The sequence below is a fragment of the Malus sylvestris genome, chromosome 16, assembly GCF_916048215.2.
Source record: "Malus sylvestris chromosome 16, drMalSylv7.2, whole genome shotgun sequence".
NCBI lineage: Eukaryota > Viridiplantae > Streptophyta > Magnoliopsida > Rosales > Rosaceae > Malus > Malus sylvestris.
Window position 1 is genome coordinate 1,065,150 of NC_062275.1, and position 20,151 is coordinate 1,085,300.

At 35.0% G+C, this 20,151-nt stretch overlaps 2 protein-coding genes across 2 annotated transcripts; one reads left to right on the plus strand and one right to left on the minus strand.

Annotated features, from left to right (window-relative positions):
• Nucleotides 1-2,977: 2,977 nt before the first annotated feature.
• LOC126607614 (probable xyloglucan endotransglucosylase/hydrolase protein 28) lies at nucleotides 2,978-5,800 on the minus strand. The gene is made up of 4 exons (XM_050275286.1): nucleotides 5,372-5,800; nucleotides 5,113-5,213; nucleotides 4,393-4,601; nucleotides 2,978-3,824 (listed from the first exon to the last, which is right to left on the minus strand). The coding sequence occupies exons 1-4, from the start codon at nucleotides 5,562-5,564 to the stop codon at nucleotides 3,317-3,319; spliced, it is 1,011 nt and encodes a 336-aa protein (XP_050131243.1). The 5' UTR covers nucleotides 5,565-5,800; the 3' UTR covers nucleotides 2,978-3,316.
• Nucleotides 5,801-18,786: 12,986 nt separating this feature from the next.
• Nucleotides 18,787-20,151, plus strand: LOC126607616 (probable transmembrane ascorbate ferrireductase 3). The gene is made up of 4 exons (XM_050275288.1): nucleotides 18,787-19,074; nucleotides 19,166-19,214; nucleotides 19,330-19,529; nucleotides 19,628-20,151. Exons 1-4 carry the CDS (start codon nucleotides 18,910-18,912, stop codon nucleotides 19,895-19,897), a joined length of 684 nt encoding a protein of 227 aa, XP_050131245.1. The 5' UTR covers nucleotides 18,787-18,909; the 3' UTR covers nucleotides 19,898-20,151.

Below are 20,151 nucleotides of genomic sequence, written 5' to 3' on the forward strand. Positions count from 1 at the left end.
TATGAAGTGAGAAAATGTGTGTGAAAAGCACTACCCTTACAATTCTCAGTTTCTTGAACATGGTTCTTGCTCGTACATCTCGGTATCCCTGTTGCTTGTGAGTTGCTTGTTTCCCAAGTCTTACATGGACCAAAAAATGATTCGAATGATCTTGTTTCATAGTAGTTTCATATATTATCATTTATACAAATGCGTTTAGTATAATTTGGGAACCAAATAGGCACTAAGATGTGTTTAAGCCATTTAATTATCCATTTATTTTAAGATAATGTAAAGGCAAGGGCATTGACCCTCTCGCGTGGGCAAAGACAAAGGCAAAAGCAAGCAGAATGGTCCGATATGATGTCAAAGACATGCAATAAGGTCCACAAAGCTATAAAAATAGCAAAATCTGCTTCTTGTAATTGTCGAAAGTAATTAAAGTACAAGCACTTAGAGCCAACCTAATCCTATTTATTACAAAACCAACCCTAGCACCATCACAACCTAATTCATTTTTTGTTTCGATGGCCATTTTCTTTCATCCAATACATTTTGGCCAGCGAAGGTGTTTGGAAGGCTGAGTAGTGTTCTCTGAAGCGCTAGTTACCCTCGCCTACTATCGTTAAACAATCTGCATTAAGGTATTTTGACCTACCAAATCTAACAAAAACTATTAACAAGCAATATAAAATTGTAACTTTACTGGTTTTCGGTGAAAGATATAACTAAATATATATATGGGGGAGTGGATCCGTGACCCTACTTTTTTTACATAATTTTTAACACAAGTTTTTGTGTTGCCCATGCTGTAATGTATATCAACGATCCAAACCGTCTATCTTTTAGATCTTCCTTAAAAAATCATAGCTACCAAAAAACACTCAAATCCGAAACCATATGACCCTCTATCTTTTCAGATCGTTGAAATACAGTTCGGTGCGGGTTCTACGAAAACTTATGTCAAAAGTTATGTAAAAAAAATGGTATCACGGATCCGCCATCTATATGTGTATATTATATAATTAAACCAATGTTATAACGTTTGGTATAAGATTCTAATTCTATCGGCTATTGTATTAGGGTTAGTGAATAATGCTGCAGACAAGATGAGCTGTGTCAGATGGATATTACCATGCAGCAGATGTCAAAGCAATTCGCGACAATAAGGATCTAACCTTGTATTTGTTTTCTATTTATATATTTAGTTTGGTAAACACATGCACAAACTCAGCCAAAGTGGTCGGTCGGATCTGAATGTTTTCGTTTTTGTTACAGAATCTTGACCATTTTTATTAACCTAACATATATTTTTCTGCAGATGTTAAAGCAGTGACTTGTTGTGAAGAGAATGGTTAGTGTAACTTCGGTTCATATTTTCTCGAAAGAGGTTTTAAGTTCGAATTTCATGTTCCCGCTAATCCAATGGTAAAACAAAACATTTGGAAGCTCAAGATGGGGAAAGATTTTGGGACAAAGACTTAGAAGTCACGTTGGATTTTCGATGCTGGATTATTTTGAAACCCCAACAAGTACAGACTGTCCACCAAGTCTTAAATGGGCTTAAGCTGCCAAGGTGATGTAAAAAACATGAAAAGGAAAACCCTAATGGCTCAATTTTTTTTCTTTTTTTCTTTTTGCTGGACGTCTGTTCTTTAAATCAATGGTCTTGCAATAATATTAATAATCTCCAAAATATTTACTTCGTGTCGGTATGTTTTGTTTGCAACGGTGATCAACAATATCTATAACGTATCAATACTTGCTGTTTTGTAAAAAAAAAGGGACGTCCATTTTATAGCTGGACTATTTAATTATATACTTGTAACAGTTTGTTTGGCTATTGTACTCATTCACTCTCATAAGCATGCCATAAATTTTTTAACGTTTTTCATATTCCCTTCCGTTAAAGACCAACAGAAATCAAGTGGGTAAGAGGAGTTGAGATCCTCTATGGAAGCTCAAAAATCAAGACATTCAAACCGTTCAAGAGAGAGATTCGAACAATTGTTTTCTATGAAGTGGGCCAGTAAAATAGATTAATAGAGACCGCATAATTTAATTTGAGTGACCTAAAATTCTTGGTGCTTGGGCTCCAGACAGTGAGACAATAAAGCTGCAAAAACCATAGTTTTCATGTCAGCTAGGGTTAGTTACCGCTTACCCAATGAGCCTCATACCAACCCATAATTTGACAGCTCATTTCTTATCTCTAGTGATCCAAAGAATTTCCGGGAAAACTATTCCAGAGAAATTCATATTATTTTTCACTTCAGGAAAAAAATGAAAATACAAAAAACAAAAGTGGTTTATGAATGTTGGGAACATGTGGAGGCGGATGAGATCAAAACATAAGAGATTCTGTTTTCTTGTAAATTGACTTACACGTGGAGTCGGATGAGACAAAAACATAAGAGATTCTATGTTTTCTGGTAAATTGAACTACAAACGACGAGGTCAGACACTTCCATCAGTTTTCTCTAGAAATTCCCTGTTTTTTGTTTTGTTTTTTTTCAATTTCTACAAGGGTCATCAAGTGTAGCAGGTTTTGTTTCCTCATTTCACTTGGTCCTCTCTACCTTCCAAGTCACGGACCCAACTTTGAAGCCTTCAAGAATCCAACCTACTGCATTCACATTTCAAGGTGAAGGGTAAAATCCAACATACTGAACCCATTTTTCCAGCTCTTGTCATGTCCAACTGACCTTGGATTCCAATTCACCATTGACAAACTATCATCCCAACATTTACTGCGCAGGCAGCTCTTGACTTTATCAGATAAAAAGCCATGACCATTGACGCAAACTGTTGGCCATTATGACAGTTCAAAATAAATTAAATTTTAAAAAATAATAATAATGTAAATCCTACAAAACAACGCTCCAGTGCAGTGGACCGCTGAATTTGCATGACTAAATTTTGACAGTCACAATCTAATCGTATAAACTCTGGTGCATCACATACACCGGTTTTTTCGGTTTACCGTAGAAAAATTAAATAAATAAATCCATGCCTACTATATATAATAGAAACTTACATATGCTCAAATATTTATTGAACCCATGAGGGTTTTCAAAAGTACAGAGAAAATCTCAATTTGTAAAGCCAAAAGGAAAGCATGAATGATAGCTTGGGAAGGAAGCATTCTAAAGTTGTATGAACTATACACATACCCCCCAAAACACCATGTAAACTATATCCACCCTCGATAAATCTATGCTTCTCCACTCTCTGTACACCGAAAAAACTGACCCAGCGCGCTATATCAACCAAATGCCAATGGAGTGACTGTAGTGCTCATTCATATCACAATATCCATACATTGCTTGCAGCCCTCTCAAATAGAAGTTGCCTCATCTGCCTGGCTTACTCTGCTCCGGTGGTGATGCTTTCCATGGCGGCGCCTCCCTTTCCCGAATGTGACAGGGTCAAATACACGCAGTCTTTCAGCTTCTTGGGGATTGATCACACACTCTGAAGGAGGGGACTTGTAACGGATTCTGTCATAGCAGTAGGAGTATGTCATGTGCTTCTTCCTGAAACTCTCCATCTTCATTCTTTGAAGGCGGGTAACGCCAGTAGGGACCGATTCTGAACTTTGGGTGTTTTCGCATTTCTTTGATAATTGTTCAATTGGATCGACTGCACAGCCGTGTAGAACAAAGTCAGAGAACTCAGCCAAATAGGGAGCATACTTGTAATTCACTCGGTATTTGCCCCCGTTGGTAGCCCAATCAGATCCATCCCATATTGTGGCGTACAATGACATTGGCTTAGCGGGGAAGTCACCACCCATTGATTTTGTTTTCTTGAACTCTCTAATGGGAACATTGTCAACATAAAAGCTGCAAGTAATTGACATTGGAAACAAATACACAATCAAAATCTAAATCACAGAACTCATAAAAATTGACGTGAAAACAATAAAAGGCGAGAAATCGCTATGAACAAAATTTTCCCTTGAATAACAAAAAATTATATTTTCATTTATTCCCTAAAACGAAAACTAGCACCAAGGATGGTAGTTGTATTAGTCTGTCAAACCAAACTCTGGTTTATCTGTCCCTTAAACTTATTAAGTATCTACCATTCAAACCAAAATTCCCATCTTTTTCTTTTTTACTTTTCTCAGAAACCGAACAGCTGGTTTTGAAGAAACAGAAGGCGGTATTAAAAGAACGAAAAGAGCAAGTGATCTACTGTATTTTCCTAAAAGGAGAAACCCTGCCTCTGCATTTGCCATACACAGAGGCATCACATCAAACCCCAAAAAACAGTAAACTCCAGACTTCAAAGAATATAACATTATTGGTGATGATATGGAAAAATATGCTCACAAAAAGTTGATATGCTAACAGATAGATTTAGCATATTAATCCAAATATAGAGTGGGGAGTTTTGATTGATGCTCACATGATCTGAGTGTCAGTCCAGAGAATGCTGTACTGATGGTAATCGTCGGATGGATCAAACCATAGATTGTATCTCTCTTCCCTGCCGGTGTTGGTGCTTCCGTTGCCGTAAATGTTGGTCTGAACCCTCCATTCTTTGCCCCGTATGTTCCCCAAAAACTCGAAATCAATTTCATCATGGTACTTCGGAAACATGTCACCGTTCGACATCTGTTAACATCAAACTGATTAGAACCCGTATTCCCCTATTCATTTAACAGCTCGGTGATAAAATAAAAAGGAAAACACAAGCAAACATCAGTGTGGAATATTTATTCATCCGAAATCTTGAACATAAACAAAATGAAAGAAAATACTCATCTGGGTGTGAACTTCGGGTCACAAAATGGACATTTTAAATGTAAAAAGTTAAACAGCAGCCGATCTGGGTTATCTCAGTAGGTTGAGGAAACAAGTTTTTAATAGGGATATTGATAGAATTAGATCCATAACATTTTCCGGGCTCCACACCACCAAATTTACAACAAACAAATGTTCAGATTAATCAGCTAACCATAAAGATTGAATCTTTACTGAACTGTAAAATTTTGAAGTAAAAATTCGGGTCATATTATTTAGTTCATTGATAAAAACATACAACCTAAGATACAATCATACAACAAATAAAGAGGGAAACAAAATTAAAAAACCTTAATCAGATAGAAAAACAGGATTAACTCACATAAAACGCCACAACAACTCCAGCAGTATAATCAGCAGGCAGCTTAATGGAAGCACTGAAAAACCCATGCTGGTAGAGGTCCTGAGAAACAAATCCAGACCCTGCAAACAGACAGTCACCAAAAACCAAACAAAGACACCCACTTTAAGGTCAAATAACTCATGAAACATCGCCACCTCAAAAACCCAGAAAACAAAAATTCAAAATCCTTTCACATGATTCTCGAAGCAGCAAGCCAAAAGGGAAGCAGATTACAGACCTGTCCGTTCGTCTAGCGAGAGATGGACGGATTTCCCATCTCTAAGAATCATCAAATTGTCATCACCAAAAAGCTTGGTGTACCCTTCATCAAAGGGTATGATTGGTAACTTTCCGGAGGGTGCAGAAGCAACAACTCCAAGAACAAGCACTTGACAGGCACACAGAAACAATCCCAGATGAAAAAACCCCATCTTTTTCTCCCAAAAATAAATGGTTCTTCTTTCTTTGTTCTGAGTTTTTTTATTTGTTTTCAGAATTCAGAGTCGTATAAATAAGAAGGGGAAGAACGAGAAGAGAGAAAGAGATGTACAGACAGAGAGAGAGAGAGAGGTGTGTAGGAGTATCTCTATCTTTCGAGAGCAATGGGGAGAGAGACAGAGAGCCAAAAGGCTAACATGGGGGAGAGAAGGAAAACAAGGCCAAGGGCAAGCCTTGTTATTGCCGAGTGTCAGTGGAAGCTGTTGAGCTGTGTTCCGTTCATATGCGCATTGCTCCACGCCTTTCTTTTTCGTTTTTTTTTTTTTTTTTTTCTCTCTTTCACCAAATATTTTATTTTATTTATATTTATAGAGTAATTTTTCTCAAAAAAATGTATATTTAGAAAGAAATTATGTACGTCATTCTTTCCAAAATGTTTAATGCAATTATCTTCTTATCGACATTGAACTGCCAACGCGTATAATTAAGGGCCACTAAAATATCCTTAATGAAGGAGAGTTTTTTTTTTTCTAAGTTGTTATTCAAGATACGCAATAACGAAAGAACTAGTTACGATTAAGTATTTGACTCAGTTAGATATTATTTTTATCATCTATTTTAATCAAACTTGAATCGTTTTGAAATCAATTTGAAACACATATTCTTTTACCAATGACTGATCGGTTTATCATCAATCATACACTACATAAACGAAATGTGTATAAATAGTTACTTGATAAATTGTATTAGTAATATGATGATTTATCAAATTACATGGAATATATCATAAAAATGTATAAACGAAGTATGGATGTTGTATGTTGCAGGGGTTGGTGAATGTTATAAATGAGATTATAATTACGTGTTTACTGGTTTGGACGGTTTATAAAGAAAGGATGTAATGCTCATAAATACCAAGTACTCAGCTGTACGAACCATGCAATTGCATTTCATCCATTTTCCACTTTGCTACTTTCCTCACTAATTGAGATGAACTTTGTATGACTCACCTGTATTAGGAAGTTTGTAAGCAATATGATCAATAATATATGTTTGGACTAAACTCTTGACTTGTCTTTGTGCGTTCTAGTAAAACATGTGAAGCATGCGGTTTATTATTGCATTGACAGGAACTAATAACTCGTTTGGGACGCATGATGTTGTTCAATTCAATGAGAATTACCTTCTACCTTTTCATTAAGAATGTCTAAGAACTCGTTGGTGGATCGTTGAAAATGAGTTTTTTGTTCTTTCTCGTGTTCACTTTTTTTTTTTATGTTGTCTATACTACTATGTCATGATATACATAATTATAACTTTCAGACTTTCAGTTATAAAATATCTTAACATGATTTCAGAATATCGTAACAATTTAGATATATGCTTAAATCAACGGTAACGCACATTAACTAATTCTTAATGTAACAGTATTACTCCCCCATAATTAGAGCCCAACATACGTACTGCTATTGTATGTTCCATTATTCCTTATACAATGATTTCGTACACTTTATCCCTCCATCAAGACCTTGAAATAAGATAGTCGTAGCTTGAATATTAATCTTTCAAGAAGTCCACATTCTTAAAAGAGGTATAAAGTGCTGAAATAATAATTGCATTAAAAGAAAATAAAAATAAAAGTAGAGGACAATAGTGGGGATAAGAATATCACTATCAAGTTGACGAGAAATTTCTCAATGCCAGAACACCAACTCGTATATTTACAAAAGAATTTTTAACCATTTATATTATGAAATTTAGTATGTTAAATTGTATTTCCGACACATTGTAGAACATCTTCAAGGATCAAGATCCCCTTTTGAGCTTAGGAGGCTAAGCAAACCCATCGGATCGTTAAAATTTGATATAACTGCTACAATTATTATAACATTTAGTATGATCTTCTGTTTGTAATCGTTGGATCAAATTTCAACGGTCCGATGATTTTGCTCATGAAGCTCAACCTCCTAAGCTCAAGAGAGGATCCTGATTCCATCTCCAAAAGCACACAATTGAGAAAGCATGAATCATTACGAGTAAAAAAAATATTATTAAGACTTTTGGGGCAAAAAGATGTTTACTTTTTTTTTTTTTTGGAGAAAAGAAGTTTACCTCTAAACTCTTGTTGTGTGATATCCAACACCCTATTTTACTTCTCACATATTTTTTTCATTTTCGACATTCGAATTAAATGAATTGAAAAAGATCAATGGACATAAATTATCAAGAAATGTGAGAAGTAAAATGGGATGGATAGCACACCCCAAACTCTTTTATCCTTTTTAAAAACAATATATTTATTTAAATAATAAAAGGGTAAAAGCAGATGGTTGCATTCTCAATCAGGCAACCGCCCAAGGCGCCGTCTCTTTTGACGCTTCATGGTGCAGCTAGCTTTCCTAAACTACCCTCATATTACACCGCATATTTACGGATTTGGCACAACAAGAGGATTGTAATGGCAATCTGGTAAATAATGTCAAGAATGTGGGCAATTCAATCTGGGGCTAGCGTCTAATTTCGGCGCGTATTGACACGTGGCTTGTGAAATTGGTTTTTTCCATCTTTAGTAAATTCCACTTGGGCAAAACGGTGCCGCACAGCTGACGTGACACAATGTGCCCCTCACACCTCAAATCCCAAGTAGCCGTTGAAGGGCCCCACCGTAATTCATGGGCCTCCTTAAAGGTACCCGCTCCTAACGCCGTTAATCACGGGACAATCCCGTCTGAGGGAATTAAGCACAGGCCCCTGAGCCGCGACCCCCTCTCATAACTTCCGTGTCCATTGAAAACGGCGTCGCCTCCCCCTGATTAGGCCCCACATTTCACGCGCAACAGGTAAGAGCATTATATTAGTTATTAATATTGGTTAATTAACTTAATTAATAGATCAGATTATCGGGAACCGTGGACTGCCTACTGGAGCGGCTGCATGGACTCCACCTCGGCGCCAACGGTTAAATAGGCGCAAGTTAGTTGGTGCTAGCATACGCCGTTAGCGAATCGTGTATGGCAATATACCACGTGGCGCCATGGCATTTGCCCATGGGTTTTCGATGCATGGGGAATGACGTATGGGATCTAGCATATTATGAGATTGAGATCATCCCGGCGTTGCATTGAGGATGATGCATTGATGTTGCCCGTGGTAATGGTGGATTCCATGCCCATGAGGCTTGCAAGATCTACACCCGTCCACTAGCCAAGATCAGTAGATGGACGGCTGATGTTTATCTTGGAGTTGTGAAATATTGTTTTGCTAATTAATATGTGGGTTTTTGTGGATTCCTTGGGACTTGATGACAATTTTATTCGTATAAATGTTAAAGGGGATTTTTTAAAAGTGAGACTCTTCATTAATTCTCTGTCATCTCATAGTTTAAAGTTAATTTTTGTGCCGTTATAAAATATTGTACCAAAAGCATGAGGTGGCAGAAAATCCTACTTTTAAGAGAGTCTCATTAGCATTTGTCTTTTATCCAACGGTTAGGATTGCTTATTTGAGAATGTGGGACATAGAGCCCAATACGTATTAAGGCTGTTTTTGGTACAGAAAAATAACAAATTATAAAGTTATATGTATTATTATTATTTTTTTTTTGTAACAGAAAGGTTTGGGGGAGGGGAGACTACCCCTCTCAAGATCAGGACTTTAAAGTCTCTTTGAGGAATTACGGAGAAGGTTTTTGTCTTTTTACTAGTTTTTACAGGTCCATGAATCTCATTGCTGACAAATCCTCTTTTTTCAATCAATCTTCATTGAGATTATAAAGTTATATATATTTGACTAAAAGTGATGGGAGAGTCAAAATGTTACAGAGAGTTGTTGTCAAATTATTGCTAAATATGACTTTGCCTAAACTCTAAACTCATACATGACTTTGCATAAATATAAGTCGTCAACTTTTTTGTGTGCATTCCAGACGGATTTTGTTATACTTATTGAATACTTAATTTGTTGGATAAAATTTCTTAGTTCCAGTTGCTTGCATCCACAAAAACCCAAAGTAAAGTAGAAAATAAATAAAAACACAAATAATACAACAACAAAATTGATAAATAATATGGACCAAAACAAATACACCTAAAATAATAGTTTCTTAAGCTCCTGGGGGGATGTTTGCCTGCCGTCTAAGAAATCGAGCTTTTTCTTTCGTTTCTTCTATCTCACACTTTCATATTTAAGATTTTAATTTGGGAGTGGGGTCGACTCCATGGCTCTCAAGCACGTGTCACGAGGTTCAGGAAGACCGCGACTTTTATTCGCGTAGAGATGTACATTATCCTTTGCCACGCAAGCCGTCGAGGAGGTGGAGGATGACCTGACCTTCTCTTTGCTTCTGGCTTCTGGTGGGTGGTAGACCTGGTGGTGGCCTTCTTTGTTCTTTCTTCCCGCGCCGATTTTAGGGTTTATCCTTTTCCTCATGTAGCAAACCCTACCATGTACTATACCCCATCACATTTCAAAGCACGCCCACACGAAAATGACTTATCCATATATATACTTTGTCTTTACAATTATTTATATGAATAATATTTTTTATAGATATTATCATCTTAATTCACATCATAATATGAAATCTTTAACAAAATATAATATCAGATTCAGATTATTTATAACTATGATTTGTGATGAAATATGTATCAATGTTTCAATTGAAGGTATTATTTTTTTTACGTGTTCTAGATGATGAAACAATTGGGATAATTAGTAGTGTTTTCCTTTGCTCCATCATTCCTTGTCTTACAATACTTAATGTTCTTGCAAATGATGTAAACAATTGGGATAATTAGTAGTGTTTTCCTTTGCTCCATCATTCCTTGTCTTACAATACTTAATGTTCTTGCAAATGATGTAAACGCCTCTATTAGGACTTACGAAAAACAAACAAATTAACAAGAGATAATACAGTCGAGCTATAGTGAAGAGACCGACTGGTATGTACTTAGCTGAAAATATACCGTAAAATTATTGTCTTAATTGTAAAAATAACATACCAACCAACTCTTATATTAGTGTTACTTGTTATTGGTGTTGGTTTAATTGTTTAATAATCACAACTCATTAGTCAATGATTTTTCCCTTTAAAAAAAATTGGGGATAACTAGTGACGAACCATAGTTATATCCACTCATTCCAGGCCCTGAAGAGGCTAATTGGGATCTGCACCCTACCGGTGACCACAATCAAGGAGATTCATAGCTTACAAACCATGTTACAAAATGCCCTAAGTTTGTGCTGAGACATTTTTATGTTCCATGTGGTTTCCAACTTTCCATCTATTTGTTGATAGTTTTTGTTTTAATTAAAATTTTCACTAATTTTCAAATTTGTTAATTTGGCATGTCATGTATGCTTCCAAAGTGATGGAAAATCTCAATTATTATTCCAACAAGTTGATTTTGGATCGACAATACTATTGGCAAAAACAAGTAGCTACATGACTCATATTATTAATTGAAGTTCACATGAAATATATGTTAATCATAGTGATTCATATTATTAGTTGAAGTTCACATTAAACATATATTAATCATAGCGTCACTTGGCTATAATTAACCAGAATAATTGCGTTTTGCTCTCTTAAGCGTCTTGCCTCAAGTTGTAATATTATAAAACGAGTCGTGGATAAGACCAGAGAATTCTTGGTAAATAATGCATTGATCACCAACAAAAATATATGGTTCCCTTAATATTTTAATACAGTATAAGCTTCTCTGTCATAGGACCATTTTAGTCAGTTGACGATGTTTATATAAAACCCTAACCAACTGCAGGCAACTGATTACATGTGTTTGTCTGCATGCATGTGTAATTTGTCTAACTAAAAAAGCTTCTGTACGTATAATATTCTGTAATATATACACGTAACATGTTAAATACATATATTCTTCAAGTAAATTTATTTTTTTACAGTACCAGAAACAAAACAAAAAACATTTTGGAGTTAAAGTTCTCTTAAAAATATACCAGACAGATAGATATAAGTTCCGACTTAAACAATAGAATATAAGAAATAACAGAAAAAATAATTAATGGATCTGTTTTTATAGCCGTTAGCTGTCCAGAATAAGCTTTAAAATTAAAACTTCCACTGTGTGCGTGGAAGAAATTAAACAGATAGTTTAGAACGGAGCATGAAGCCAAAAATAATAAAGATTATAAATATATGTACACTGTGGTGGGCACTTCCTTCTTCAACAACTACTGCATCGCATCCTCTGTTAAATTTGTATATAGAAAAATATTTGTGATCATATATTTGTAGGCCCGTTTTACATCATTTATTCCCGACATGTTAACGTAAAGCGAACTCTCCGATCCCTCACTCCTTTGCCTATCTTTCTCTTTCTCATCCCCTATTACGTGCGTGTTGGCACGTCAGGACTCAGAAGCTAATTTTCAATGTGTTATTGCTTATATTACCAGAAAAAAGGTGTACAATTATTTGTCGTGATGGCCATTGGGGCTTAAAGAAATATATTTCAGGGTACCAGACTGGGCCGAATGGTGTGGTTTGATTTAACGATTTATTTCCATTCGTTAAATTGCTTCACTAAATAACACAATGTTAGACTATCATTTTAAATTAATGATGTTTGACAATTAATTTAGACTCACAGTAGAACTAATTCTATTAAGAAAACATTTGATATGTAATGTGTGAAGTGGGTGTTATTTTTTTTTAGTACATCGATATTTTTACATTAAGAGGAGAAGGAATTTGGTAAAGCCACATAATGAGCAGCTTAATTTGTGGGTGCCATTTGTGTGTTTAGTTAATTTTAGATCTGTTTGATAACAACTTCATTTGTAGGTTTTTTTTTATGAAAATAAAAAAAATAATTTATTGTAACAACATGAGTGGTGCGCACACACAAATTAGTGTGGTAAAGTAAAGTGTAAAGTAAAGCACGAAATGCAGTTTATATTGGACAGTATGGTTTGGAGATGGAGGGGGGAGCTTTGGTGTGCTCTCATTTCACGATTTTGCAGCTAAAGGTAGCCCCATTTGACACATTTGCCACTTTCCTTGTTACTTTTCTTTCATTTCAATCAAAGGTGCGACTTAACATGAAAAGATGTTAAAACAACATATATGCATATATGTTGTTTTAACATCTTTTCATGTTAAGTCACACCTTTGATTGAGCCTCTGAAATAACTTTTTCAAAGTTAAAGTGTCACATCCCGATCCGGGCCCTCACCACATCCGGTACTCGACTTCACCGTAGCAAAATATTATCTGTTTTGGGCCCCAACCACGCCCTCACGATTTTGTTTCTAAGAACTTAGACGAGAACTTCCCAGTGGGTCACTCATCATGAAATTGCTCTCGCGCGAACTCGCTTAACTTCGAAGTTCCGACGGAACCCGAAGCCAGTGAGCTCCCAAAAGTTCTCGTGCTAGGTAGAGATGAGAATATACATATAAGGCTTACAAGATCCACACCCCTGAGCGATATGGGATCTTACAATTCACCCCCCTTAGGGACCCGATATCCTCGTCGGCACACTTCCGGTCAGGGATTGGCTCTAATACCAAATTGTCACATCCCGTCCGGGCCCCCACCACATCCCGGGTTCGACTCCACTGTAGCACAATATTGTCTGCTTTGGGCCTACCACACCCTCACAGTTTTGTTTATAGGAACTCACACGAGAACTTTCCAATGGGTCACCCATCCTGGGATTGCTCTCGCGCGAACTCGCTTAACTTGGAGCTTTGATGGAGCCCGAAACCAGTGAACTCCCAAAAGGCCTTGTGCTAGATAGATATGTGAATATACATATAAGGCTTACATGATCCACACCCCTAGGCGATGTGAGATCTTACATAAAGTGGTAATTTATTTTCTTTATTTATGTTTGTTGGTTGTTAATATAATAAAGGCCGCTACTTAGTACTGCGGTCTAATGATAATTATCTTCGCTTGTAAGTAAGAGATCTTAGGTTCGGTTCTCTCCAAAGTCAAAGTTGGACCACATTATTATGATAAGCCCATTGTAAGACTTATCATACTCTCACACTCTACTATTGTTTGTTAAATAAATAAATAAACATAATAAAGGCGTTTTAATTGAGAACGCATTACACACACACACACACACTAATCTCTCATCTATGAACCCTAATGTCTCTTAGCAAGATTAATCAAATATCCCAACCACTTTGTATAATTAATTTAATTACGGCCAGCTAGCTATACATGGTCACGGCCTAAACCCTAACATATATATATATATATATATATATATATATATATATATATATATATATATATATATATGCGCGCGCGTGCTATATGGTATTTAGTTTTAACCTTTTTCTGGACTAGGTCATGGTTTCTAGCTGCAGGTTCCTCTCTTGTTGTGATTTGAACTGCAAATATTAGTTGAATAATCGTTTGATGTTGACTTACATATTAAGTTAAAAATAAATAAATCAAGTTATGAATATATATAGATATCACAGGTAGAAAATTTAGTTGATAGGAATTTGTCTAAATTATGAGTTATAATTTACTTGATATCTCTTGATTAGCAAGTCTTTTTCTTGGACAACTGTAAGAATGGATATTTAGAAACAAGATCAGTATCATCCATGGCCACTCAACTTTGGCCTGCCTTTTAATTAGTGCACATCTGATATGATAGATATATATACGGGCCAAAGATGTTCCTTTGCCTACTAGTCGATGTACGTATTTACAAAAGACATTCACAAGAAATACATGCCACTATCATGGTAACTTGATCCATCCCTTGTGTTATTGTCATGCATCTAAATTTTTTGTATGAACCAAAATGTCTATGTATATGATGTTAATCAAATGGCAGAATAGATCAAATTAAAAAATGCAAATTTGACAGCAAGAAGAATGGTTTGCAAACTTGTGCTTTGGTATGATTTGAGCCCGGCCTGCCGCAACTCATAGTTTCAAAGAAAATGGTATCACGAGTCTAACACAGTGCTTTATTATGACATATGAGAGTTTTTTTCAACCGAAATCTATCGTTTACTATGTTTTATTACCATTCTAAGTTTTTAGAATGTTTTGATATTTCGTTATTTGAGTAATTTATTTTCTATTTGTACTCCTAGAAAGTTTAGGACAAAAAAGACATTATATTACATAAACCACCTTTAGGGTACTAAGATTTATATCAATCACTAAATTTGAAGTTTTTTTTTTCTCAGGATTTCAGCTTCCTCATTCCTTAAAGTTTCCATTGGAATTTTTTTTATATAATAAGTATGGGCTCGTTTAGGAAATACTTGTAAATAACTGAAAGTGCTTTTAGATAAATGATTTTGGATTTTAAAAGCACTTCAAGTGCTTCTTAGGTGCTTAATGCAAGAAATTTACTTGCATTTTTATTAAAAAATTAGTTCAAAAAACATTTTCACTAAAAACGCTTTCATCAATTAAAAAACACTTCCTAAACAAACCCTATATTTCAAGCATTGGAAAATTAAAATAATAATGCCCACTTTTTAATTTACACCGAAAAGGAATATAAATATTGTTGAGTATACTTTTGCTCTTGCTGCATGAAACTAGCAACTAAATCATAGCCGATCGAGACATTAAGAAATTGGATACAGCTTGATTTCCTTTTACTTGCTGCATCCACTTGCGTCACACTAAACTATTTTTTTTTTTGAAAATAGCGTAACAAGATGCAAAAGCAGTTAAGAATCAATATATAAGATATCAAAACGTTACGTGCAACACAAGGTTGTCCAGCAGCTCAACATTCCTGTTCCCAGTCAATAGTATAAGAGTAATGTTAAGGAGACTTTCTAAAAAATGAGACTTTTCATCTGTTATCTCATGTTTTTTACGCAATATTTTATAATGTTAGCACGTAAATTGACGTTAAACTGTAAGATTACAGAGTTCATGAAAAATCTTACTTTGAGATTGTCCCTTTAGCATTTCTCATAGTATATTACTAAACTAATTAATATGTTGGTTAAGAAAACTAAATTTTCCAGTAAGAAAGCATATTTCAAGAAGATTAAAAAATGGAAATAAAATCATAAGAAAAAAGAAATGAAATGAAGTAAGTGTTGAAAGCGTGATGGAACTGGAAGGAAGCATATGTCTCCATCGAGTAGTTATGCTGAGAAAAAGCAAGCTCGGAAAAGAATGCTTATCTGACAACCACTAGGACTCCGTGATGATTATATATCTGTATATTATGAATGCTAATTAATCCAAAAAATAAATTTAAAAAATAATGATCACCAGTATTAGTCATGATTAAGAACAATCAAAAACATTTAAGTGGTACGAAATGCTTCCATCAATGATAGCAAATCCATTGTCTTTTTCCCATTCCTCAGATTCATCATCCTTCCTCCATAACCCTAGCTACACGACTAGTGTTTGGTTCATCATAGCCATGACGGTGGGAATAATTTGTAAAAGTAGTCTACATGTATTGGATTGGTGTAGTTGTTGCCGTAAATTATAGAATGAACTGGGCTCATGTTATAATTCGGGATTCTTAGCTATTGTTTCATTGACTAGAGATTCTGAATCATGGTATGAGTATGTGTCCGTTTATAAAATCCGTGTTATGGATAGCAAGTATTTAACAACTTGGGATTGAAAAAGTAATCACTTTGAAGCGTGGTCCTAAATGTGCAATTCCAAGTGCATGCAAGCTCATGAACATAGTCACTAGTAGTAGTAGTATTATTACAACCTTGTTGCCTTTTGTAGGAGGGTCCAAGGGAGAGAATTATGGAAAGAATAAGACTTAGAATATTCAAAAGATGAGTAGAAGTTCCTATTCAAAATTGTTTGTTGTCGTTTTATAAAACTTCGTATTTATAATTAGAGTTGTTCATAATAAATAACTTTATAAAGATTGCATTTGCAAAAAATAAATTAAAACTAAGATCATTTAATTATCGAATTGTTTTAAAACAAATGAATGAATTTGATAAAAGTAGTACAAACTCTTTATGTATTTGCTACAATAGGTAGACTAAACGACCATATTTTTAATTTATTTTTTGCAGAGATTATCTTTACAGAGTGATTCATATATGAACGATTATAATCATAAGAACAGAACTTTGTAATTTGAACACGAAGAGTTTTGAGTATTAATTCCTACTCAACTTTGAGTAGCCAAGTATTGTTCTCGGAAAATGTCTCTCCAAGCTTTTTATTGTGTGGCCAATCCATCAGAAAGGGATTGGTTCACATTTATTTTGGTTAATTTTTTTGCATATAACTAGTCAACGATCCAATTCAAGTTTATATATTTGTGTGTGGTTAAGGAAATGTTCTTCCTCCTTTTGGCATATTCCTGATTCCTCCAATCCCATAGCCTATATAACTGGGCGGCCCTGTGTTCTATCTGATGGACAGTAATAACTAAAAGGTTGGGCCTTCAAATCCTAATCCAGTTCAGACAAATGGGCCAGCTAACCTAATTGTAAGAACCAAGCTTTTGGAGCTCTCAAGTGCAGCTAAGATAACCACCCATGGAGCTCTCAAGTGCAGCTAAGAACTTCACTGAACCGATATTGCTCATACAATCAAAATATGTATATAAAGATAAGTCTTATTGATTGATTTTGTCCTTTGAAACTGCAATTTAGTTTCATTTTTATCTCATATAATTGATTTTGTCTTGCTTTGCTTTCTAAAATTGTCATTTTTTACTCATTTAGTTTCGGTTCACCCCATTTTCGTTCATTCCGTAAAAAAAGACGTTAAATTAAAGTATAGTATGGATATTTACTTTTCACACAACTCCTTGCCTCCAACTTGCTTGCTAAAACAATCACAATTCCATTTTGGTAAAGTCTTATCCAAACCCAGTCTGTCTTTTTTGCCGAAATAGATGAAAAATTGGTGAACAAAAACTAAATGAAACGAAAACGGCAGTTTGATGGGGTAAAATGAGATAAAATCATTTTCAATGGATAAAGTGAAACCAAATGACATTTTCAGAGCAAATCAATTAATAAACATAAAGATAATTATGTCGCCATGCAGTACTCTGCTTTCCTGTACAGGGACACCGATACTGGGGGATATAAGAAAGTTGTTCTGGTAAATATGTCAGTTTAATTTATATTAATTTAATCAGCTCTCTATATCATCATGGTGATATGAACTATGAAGTACTGAAGGTTTACTGATGTATTTTCTCCAGTTGTGTTAATCCATTTTTGTTGTGCCTTTAGATGGTATGATGCTTTTCGCCAATACTGTAAAGCTGTTTGAGGTTTCTCCACATAACCTTAATCTTCTCTTTTGCTTTATGCTTAGCAATAGTATTAAATTAACCAGCATCTTCCTTTAGCTTCTGTCTGGTTTTGTTTTGTTTTATATCTTTTTCTTGCTCATGTTTTTATAAAGGTCACGCTTTTCCCAATTATTGTAACATTAATTGAATTATGATTAAGCTATATACTGATAAATCATAACAAAATAATACTAATGGAGAATTAAATATCTGACCATTTGGTTCATTTATCTGTTCTAAAAAGTAGATAAATCTTTCACATTTTGGAAGCGCATGTGGCATGTGCCATGAGTAACAAAAGTTAAGAGAATACCAGTTATGTGGTAAACTATTGTACTTATTATAATAAGAATTAACAATAATATGATTGATATGTTATACTTCTAAAATATATTAACAATAACCAAATATAGGTGTTATAAATTTACAGGAATAATAACATCACATGATCATATTTTTGAGACACTAAATAATTGTTCATGAGTAATATTACATATAATATTACCTTGAATGGATTTATTTTTTGCTTGAACTTTTACCTTTTTCAGACTAATCTGCTACCACATTGTTCTTTTTCTTTTTTTCTTTGAAAAAAAAAAAAAAAAGATTTCCTCAATGGGTGATGCTCAAACAGCTAGATAGCTAGGACACCTCCACAAAGTATAACATTAAGAGATCGGATATATACTTGGATTAATCGTCAATGTGAACTTGTGATGCTTTAGCTTTTTCTTTTTCTTATAGTTATAGGCAGAATAAATACCTTAGTACAATTAGAGCTGGTTCTATTTTGTCCTTGTGATGCTTTGCTAAAGTTCGAAGTTTCCCCAGAAGAGAATCCCAAAACCAACACAGCAAGCAATCCCAAGAACAGTGCATGGGCATTTTTTATCACCAACTCTTACAAAGATACATCTATATAAGAACTCATTCAGCAGAACGCTCCCACATCAAAATTAAAGGAACCAAATTTAAGATATTAACCCACCAAACCCCATCCTTAATTCCCCAGATTAATTCACTTCGCCATCATCTGTCGTCTAATCACTTAATCGCAATGCATACTACTGCTGTAAACTATAGGTACAAACGATCAGCCTCTAGGTTGACAGTAGGTGCACACTTGTTTGGCATCTTAGCAATCATACTTATGCTTGTTTGGCTCCTGCATTACCGTGGTGGCATCGATTATGATTCTGACAATTCAGATCGAGTTTTCAACGTAAGTGATCATTAACCTTCATAAATAGTACTATTTTCTGTCTTAATCGTGGCTCCAATTAAAATTTAAGTCATTTTTTTTTATTTGGCAGGTTCATCCGTTTCTTATGTTCTTCGGTTTTATTTTCTTTGCTGGTGAAGGTACGTAAGTAGTAGCGTACTAGGGTTTAAATTTCTCTTTGCTAAATATAGGTACATACATTTAAATATTAATATCCAAACGAAAAATTATTATTGCGTGTATGCGATATACCAGCGATGATGGCATACAAGACCGTAATGTCAGAACACCAGGGGCAGAAGTACATGCACGCCTTGTTACACCTGATAGCTCTATGTACCGGAATATTTGGGATATGCGCTGCTTTCAGATACCATGACATGAGGCAGATAGATGACATGTATACCCTGCATTCATGGATTGGCTTGGGCACCTTTATCTTGTACGGTTTGCAGGTACGTACGTACTAATAAATTAACATAACTTCGTTAATTAGTTAATTATATTCCTTAATTACTTAATTAAGCACATGAATGGTTTGATTTGCATCCAGTGGCTGGTTGGAGCTGCTGCTTTCTTGTTTCCAGGAGGTACGGCAGAGTCGAGGTTGAGATTAATTCCATGGCATATGAGTATGGGCAGGACAATTCTATACTTGTCGATATGTGCTGCCCTAACTGGGTTGATGCAGAAATTCACATTCCTTGGACTTTCGAAAGCGCTGGGAGACAGAGAATCGCACTTGATCAATTTCACTGCACTAGCAATCCTCCTCTTTGGCATCTTCGTCGATCTTTCTGTCGCCCTTGCCCGTTATGTGTGATATGTATAGTTTCTTAATTTAATTTCAGTCTTTTTCTTTTCTTTTCAGCTGGTCTATTCAGTTGAAGACATTGGTTTGGTGTTATATATAATGTTGATTTCATATGTATAATCTTTTTTTTTCTTTTGGTGTGATTCATATTTGAGCGAATTTATGTATGAGGGAGGGTTCATATGGGAGACCAATATATTCATTACGATATGAATTCATTATTTTTGCACTAATGATCAGATAATGTTGTGTTGATTCCTTAA

Coding starts and splice junctions, on each gene's coding strand:
- LOC126607614 (XM_050275286.1), bottom strand. CDS start 5,564: ATGGGGTTTTTTCATCTGGGATTGTTTCTGTGTGCCTGTCAAGTGCTT. Junction 5,214..5,371: donor CTCGCTAGACGAACGGACAG/GTCTGTAATCTG, acceptor GTCTGTTTGCAG/GGTCTGGATTTGTTTCTCAG. Junction 3,825..4,392: donor TGGACTGACACTCAGATCAT/GTGAGCATCAAT, acceptor AATTACTTGCAG/CTTTTATGTTGACAATGTTC.
- LOC126607616 (XM_050275288.1), top strand. CDS start 18,910: ATGCATACTACTGCTGTAAACTATAGGTACAAACGATCAGCCTCTAGG. Junction 19,075..19,165: donor ATTCAGATCGAGTTTTCAAC/GTAAGTGATCAT, acceptor TTTATTTGGCAG/GTTCATCCGTTTCTTATGTT. Junction 19,215..19,329: donor TATTTTCTTTGCTGGTGAAG/GTACGTAAGTAG, acceptor GCGATATACCAG/CGATGATGGCATACAAGACC.